Source organism: Penaeus monodon, chromosome 10, assembly GCF_015228065.2.
Source record: "Penaeus monodon isolate SGIC_2016 chromosome 10, NSTDA_Pmon_1, whole genome shotgun sequence".
Lineage (NCBI taxonomy): Eukaryota > Metazoa > Arthropoda > Malacostraca > Decapoda > Penaeidae > Penaeus > Penaeus monodon.
This window is the reverse complement of record NC_051395.1, coordinates 18,915,972-18,923,646: the sequence shown is the minus strand read 5'-3', so window position 1 is coordinate 18,923,646 and position 7,675 is coordinate 18,915,972. Positions and strand designations below refer to the sequence as shown.

The 7,675-nt window shown below is 47.2% G+C and overlaps 1 protein-coding gene across 1 annotated transcript in view; it reads right to left on the bottom strand.

The window, feature by feature from the left end:
* Positions 1-864: 864 nt before the first annotated feature.
* Positions 865-7,675, bottom strand: part of LOC119577561 — a 53,254-nt gene continuing 46,443 nt past the window's right edge. The window contains exon 2 of the mRNA XM_037925146.1: positions 865-1,756. Within this exon, the coding sequence (XP_037781074.1) occupies positions 865-1,341 (477 nt within the window). The 5' untranslated portion in view covers positions 1,342-1,756. The remainder of the gene's footprint in view (positions 1,757-7,675) is intronic.

The following is a 7,675-nucleotide window of genomic DNA, read 5'->3' as shown; positions in this document are numbered from 1 at the left end:
GAGAGAGAGAGAAAAGGAAGAAATGCAAGTAGAGAGAAGAGAGAGAGAAAGGAGAGGGGAGGGTAAGCAGACACATCAACGGAAGAATTATTCATCCCAATCGTTAAGAGGAAAAGGAAATATAATACCTTTTGGCATGACCTAACTGCGAGACCCAAGAATTGCCTATATAGTTTTACTTTAGATTCGGTTTCCATGCAAATCAAGCCTAGCATTCCCTGTCCGTTCTTGTTCCCGCGCCTCTTTACGTAACGCGGCTGAGGCAACGGCTGGCATCGCTCTCTCCGGGCCTCGTCGCTGTCTGGGCTAATGCATGCAACACAAACCTGGCGGACGAGAATTATGGACGCGGCCAATCTCCGTCAATATCTCGGAACCTTCGACAGTGCAACGATTTAAGTGCAAGTCACTGATTAAAGTAAGTGTTGCAATGAATACCATATCAATTATCTAACTCTTCAAGCCTGCGGTTATATATCCATAGAAACTGATAAAAGATCAGAATTTCTTATCTTACAGCGCATTCGTCGAGTATATTTTCCTGTGTATTATTATGAAAAATATATGGACTTTAAATTTCTCAAATCTAAATAATGACATCCTACATAATATTCCAAGGAAACTTACCTTGTATATTCTGGGCCTCTGCATTGTACCACGTGCGGTCTTGTGAAAACGACACCGTATATTGAACTGTGTGTCAGCAACCAGATATTTCTCACACTCTGTAACTTACCTGAATATACATTCCAATACAAGTAAAAACTCTTTCTCCGTAAAACTGACACATTACCTCTGTTCCTTATCACGGTCACCGAACCTTTGGGGTTCGAAAAAAAGATAAGCTTACATTCAGACTTCCTATCAATAGGGCAAGCAATAAAAGGAATCCCACAGATGAACCCAGCCCGCCCACATAGACCTACCTATGAGGACGGTGCCTTGGCCGGCGGTGTGGACGGTGAGTCCCTCGTGATGGTCGAGCAGCGTTAGGGAGCGACGGTCCGCCCGCGGGGCCACGTGGGCGTGCGGGGAGCGAGGTTTGTGCGAGGACTCGCGCGCGGGAGAGGCGGAGCGGCCCGTCAGCCCCGGCAGGTCCCAGTCCGGCAACGACGCGGACAGCGCCGGGTCCAAGGACATGAGGTCGGCACGGAATGTTCCGGCGTCCATGGTAAGCACGGCGTCGGGGAGCAGGAAGAAGGAGTCGCACGGCCACGAGTCGTACTCCCGCTGCTGGTCATGCATGAGGCGCGGGGCGTCCTCCAGTTCCAGGGAGGTGCGCCGCTCCGGGACCACGTACAGCTCCCGCCGGGGAACCGACACAGACGCCGACCGCGACATGGCCCCGTAGCGAGGTCGCGCCGGCACTCCTTCCTCAACGCCTCGCCCACAGGTGAAGTCCCAAGTAAATAGCACCTAAGTTCTACAACGTTACGCACAATCGACACTACGTAAAAAAGCAACACTACGATATGACGTTTGTTTATGGAAGTGTAAACAAGCCATATATTTAGTGCCAGAGGGCCACACGGCTGCCTCTGGATGGCCCTGCTTGGGGGCTGGCGTCACAACCTGCTCGTTGGCCCACCTCGCACTCCAGGGTGACCACACTCCGCTTCGGGCACAACCACGCGGTCACTGTCTGTCACAACTGACCAACTTTACAACCATGTGTAATGTTTTCAGTCTTGTTCTCGACAGTATCACATCATGTTCGTTACGTTTCGTTTCCTATTTTCAAATATAGAACTCGATTCTGGAAAATAAAATCACACATTGATAATCCTTCTTAAACAGTCGAAAGGACTTCATCGGAGACTAGGTTCACAGCGTGGTTCATTTTACTCGACGACTGGTTGGTTCTCAATATGATGGCCTGACATACAATAAGTGCTCCCGAGAAAAATGGAGTTTCATTGTGGAAATCCATAGGAACAGCAGCGCTAATATCAGTAAAAGCTTTGATGATCACGACTATAGTAATACCACCAGTCTAAGACAATGACAATAACTAAAATCGTGACTGATGAAGATGAAGATGATGATGAAGATGAAGATAATGAAGATAATGAAGATGATACAACGGTTAAAATAAGAACGCCAATACAAAAAATCTTCCTATCATGCAATATCCTCGTGTCAAACTCCGGAACACAACACGAAGAAGGCACAGACCGAAAAAGCCTCCTCTCCGAAGCTGATCTCCAAGACAACCAAAAATATCTTGAACATTTGAGGACTCGCGGAAGGACACGGCGACCAGGAATGTCGTTTCCATGGCAACCGGATGCCCGTGAACCGGCCTCGGCACCCGGAGATCTATACCCGGTGAACCTTAACTGTCTTTTACATATATATATATATATATATATATATATATATATATATATATATATATATACATACATACATACATACATACATACATACATACATACATACATACATACATACATACATACATACATACATACATACATACACACACACACACACACACACACACACACACACAATATCTGAAATGTCACCACATGAAGCCCAATAAAGCAAAAAACAAATCATCATGAATAAATCATCATGTAAGCCTTCGTAATATCACTAAATGGCACAACCTTGAAATAGTTCTAGGCTTCCGACCAAACAAAAAGAACAAAAAGAAATAATAACGATTATCTGGCTCCAACAGAATAACGTCTCTGGGAATAATCACGCCGACAAAACGACCCGAGCACCAATTACACTTCCAAGTGTTAATCAATCAGACGGGCGAACTCAACCCAATTCTATTTCGAAAGCCATTAGGCCGAGAGGACAGAACTAAAACGTACACGCAATTAACGAGAGAACCAGACAATCACACTGGCCCACGAGGGCCATGATGACGACCGTGATGGACCAGCGGACCCTGACAGACAGTTTCCTCACAGACCGGTCCGTGCAATTCTGCCAAATTTGTTTCCTCAGATCAGATCATGAAAACGTCCTTTTAAACAGTCGCCTCAGACCGTCAGGTCAGACTGACCCATTCCACCGTCCTATTAGACTGTCCCCTAAGATTAAACCATCAGACTGTCCCCCCAGGATTATCCCATCAGATCACGAGTTTAAGAAAATCGTTATTAACCAGGTGCTGGCCGCCGCCCTTCCCTACACTGTCTACCATGCTCACTGCCCACAGTAATGTCACCGGATATTGATTCATGGGGATCTTGGACGCATGGAAACGACAGAGGCATAACACACCATCCGCCCGCGCGCTCGATCATGTCAAATTTACCGAATTTTGCACTTCTGTTAGCCATCACCATGCACAAACTGTTACGCTTCTACTTGACATTCGACATCACAAATGGAAACACGCATAGCTTTCAGACGAATGCGATGAAAGGGCTCTCTTGCACGACCTTGTTCTCAAAGGCAAGAGGGAGCGGCGCATAACGACCTTCCGTTGCGAACCAGAATGTGGGCCTCTTGCCTTCTCCAAGGCTTATCTCACGACTCTGCCAACTTCAACTGGCTATTGCAGGGGAGAGGGAGCAGGGAGGGGATGAGGGCCGAGCTGAAATTTTGCTTTCATCGCTGAACCAGTTTACCAGACTGACCGACCGTCCATTAACATGTCCTTAAATCATCAAACTTATTCCATTAGCGAGATGCACACCTTTCATACAAGCGCTTGAATACTCGTTTAAAAAGCACCGCAGGCCGATGATTTTACTTCCCTCACAACATTGCGCTAATCTTCCCTAATTACCGGAAAGCCGAACATAATCCTCCTGGCTTTTCGACAGGCATCCATCAGCATAATAATAATATCATACACATTTACTCTCACACAGACACTCTTTTTCTTACTGCCTCTCTCCCTCTTAACTCTCCTCCTCGCTCCCGCTCGCCCCCCCATCTCCCTCCTCTTCTCCACCTTTAGCCTCTCATTCTTTCTCTTACCCCCTTCTCGTCGCAAACAATCGAGGCTACTTTACAAGGACGGTGGTATATGGCTAATGTCACAAAATGCTCGAAGCAATTATGTATGTTAAGCCTTTCATACTCAACACCAACCCCTCAAAATCGGGGCGGAGAGGAACACGCGGTGAAGAATATGTGGGTAATTTTACATGAAGGAAAAAAAACATCTTAATGGAACCGAGTTAGCAATGAAGACTAACCTTGAATGGATTTAACAAACACTGTCACCAAAACGGCCTCTTGAATACCAATAATCGATGAATACGAAGAAATAAACAAAGAAATATCTATATCGAACAAATACAGCAAATAAAAAAATATCGACTAAGGCTCCCTCTCAAGCGGCGGCTACCGAAGCACCTGTTCATTAGTACCCCCCCCCCCCGTGACCCTAATCAACTTCGGTGTCCCCCTTTACCTCCCCCTCCTCTTCCCCCCTCTCCCAGCGATGTTCCTTTAGACGCGGCTCCCGGACGATCGGCTATCCGGCACGACCAGCTATCCGACAAGGCGCGGAACCCCACTATTAGCGTCGGCTTTCTCCGGCCTCCCGACAAACACGAAGCACGATTCGAGTTATCTTCTCCATCGCTGTATCTCTTAGATAATATACCATGTTTGTCTCCCTGCGCACGGACGCGCTCGGACGTGACTAAAAGGGGTGAACGAAAGTTAGTTCTGAATCATTTCCCAAATACGTCCCCTTTTTGTTATTTTCTTTTGTCATTCTCCACGTCCTTGTTTATTTAATTGCCTACTATTATCCTATCTTAACCACCCTTACCCATGCCCCTCTTAATCATCTTTCCCCCTTTCTCCTCTTCCTTACTCTCTCTTTCATTATCCCGTACCTCCAACCCCCCTCTCTTTCTCTGGCCCAAGTCCTCCATCACAAGGCGAAGACAACAGCCCCAGAAGCGCCTCCCTAGGCCGCTGGCACCGAGCCCCATCACGGGACGAGAGGAGGTTGTGTGTCGGCACTGCAATGGCACTCTCGAGGCACCACCGCCACGAGGACGGGACCGGCTGCCACTCCCATCTCCCGCGTGGAAGGCGAGCGCCACTCCCCGTCGGCTAATGACAAAACTAATACATTAAGGAAAAACGAAAGCATGCTTGTAAAATAAGCACTCTACGGAGGGAATTATGATAATGTTGTGGACATGTTGGAATCATGTCCACTTATTTCATATACTCGACAAACACATCTATGCAAACGTCCTTCCGCCCAAAAGCGGCTCCCATATGAGTGTTCCGAGGTCTAATTGAATCCACAATTGGCCGCAGTGCTTCAATCTTAACAGGTATCTAATTCACTACGTTATCTTTGCCTTAAATCCACTAATAACATCATAAATACTCCCGAGTCAGGACAATATCATCAACAGAACCATCCCCCCAAGAGCGCAGAAGTCCGCCCAGCAGGGGCGGGTTGCGCGTAATGCAGGAGAGCGCCGAGGCCGCCCGACAGCGCCGGCCTCCCGAGTGGAACGTATGAGTCAGCAGGTCGCCAGTTGCACATTATACATAATGAAGCCGGTTACTGGCTGGCCCGGGCATCTCAACTACATAATGATTGCGCACAACCTAATAAGCCCTGCGCTTACACTCAATAACTCTCGCGCTGCGATCGACAAAACCAACAAGCGTCTCGTTTTATCCCAGAAAAGCTGCAAGCAGAACGTACGTGCTTGTGGCCCCTAGACATCACAAACAGACGATAAGGAAAAAAACAAAATGTTTTAGCAACAAGCTATCCAAATGCACGAACGTTGTCCCCGTAGTATTAATATCACTATCTCTATATTTAAAACTTCAAATATTTCCCACAATATATTTGCCCTAGACTGTACTGGGAAATCAAGCCGTGGACATTGAACACTGACTGCTCCTGTTCAACCGTCGCCGCATGGGCATGAAAAACTGTAGTCGGTTGCTGTTGTGCATCCCTGCAGCTGTCCTCACGCCTGACTCAACAAATCGTGTGCTACACACTGGCCGTTCGGGTGAATTTGTGTGAGAGGAGGGGGGGGGGGTGAAACCGAACAGTGCCGGGCATAGGCTCCAACTCTAGCCATTCCCCTCCCACGGCGGAAAAGGGCAGAGGTAAACGATGTCACTGATGCATAAGGAACAGCTTCAGAGCAAAACAACATTGGCCTTCTTACAGCGTAAATCAACCCAACTTTCTTCTTAACTTCAACCCAGCCACATCTACCGCTACACTGCAATCATAGCAGCTCGCTGTCTCTTGGCTAACGACCATTCACCTTCTGCCGCGACATATGTCACCATTAACTCCGCGAAAACCACATTAGCGACCGCCCGCACCATGAACCCCCCGCGACCACCATCAATAACCAAAAACCACGATCGGCAAACCCTAAATCACCGCCGCCAGCATCAGCAAGAGGACACCGACCCGCGGGGTGGGCGGGGCGCGTGATGTGGCCGCGGCCGTTACGGGCGGAATGCCTCGATCAAAGCCAATGTCACAATGGATTATTACTTCCTACAAGAGTCGTCCAGTCTTACATTAAAATTCAATTCCACTCAACCTCAGATTTTTTGTCGTAGGATCCGTTAAGGTTCCTTCCGAAACTATCCAGCTGCCAACGGAACTCGCGATCTTTTCGGCTCGAAGCCTCGCCAACAGACATTCACAAGCAAAATATCTATTCTTTCTGATTCAGCCATAATCACCCCGATTTACTGCATCTGCTTTATGCACTCTCGAGGTGGCCAGCCAAGGGCGGGAGGAGAAAGGCACACAGGCAGATGGTCACGGAAAATGGACAAAGAATAAAAAACAGTCAGCTATTCTCTTGCTTTCAAATACCTGCTTTTGTTTGTGAAACTATAAAAAATGAGAGAACGGATCCTAGAAACAAGCCTTTAATACTAATCTGTCAATCAGTCAATCAAAAGCCACCTCCTCTCACCCTACCAGCCACAGGTGGAACACGCATATCATCATATCATATCTCAATCGAACACACCTTTTCCCCATCTCTTCATTCTCCTATCCAAGTTATTGGAAATCACCACCAGCACTAAAGACAGAACTCACTTGCGTTCGTGGATATCGTTACCGCAATAAAACAATCCATTCAGATTACTGACAATCGTTACCAAGTTTTAAAAAAGGGCTCAGTTAGGATACCGGCTATGATAGCCGAACCTACGACCACTGAATTTGCATTCCATTGTCAACTCTGCCTATGACCTTGCTACCATGCGCGTTTCAAAGGACCATTCGAATCCACAAATCTATCTGTATATGCGGCGGAGAAGTATCCGAGCCGCGTAAGCCTGGAAATCTTTCAACATTGCTCTTTGCATTATGGCTTTGCCCTTTACCTCCAGCACGGCGGTGCAGACATGACAAAATCACATACACCATACACATAAATCCGTGTGTGTGTGTGTGTGTGTGTGTGTGTGTGTGTGTGTGTGTGTGTGTGTGTGTGTGTGTGTGTGTGTGTGTGTGTGTGTGTGTGTGTGTGTGTGTGTGTGTGTGTGTGTGTGTGTGTGTGTGTGTGTGTGTGTGTGTGTGTCAGATATATATAACCTAAACTGCTGCCTTTCTACCCATGACTTTATATTTGGCTTTTTCAAGTACTTTAAAGTACAAGCAAAAAAAAATCGTTTGAGGCTTTTCTTGCGCCATCTACATTTTAAGGAGAAGTAAAACGGCTTGACA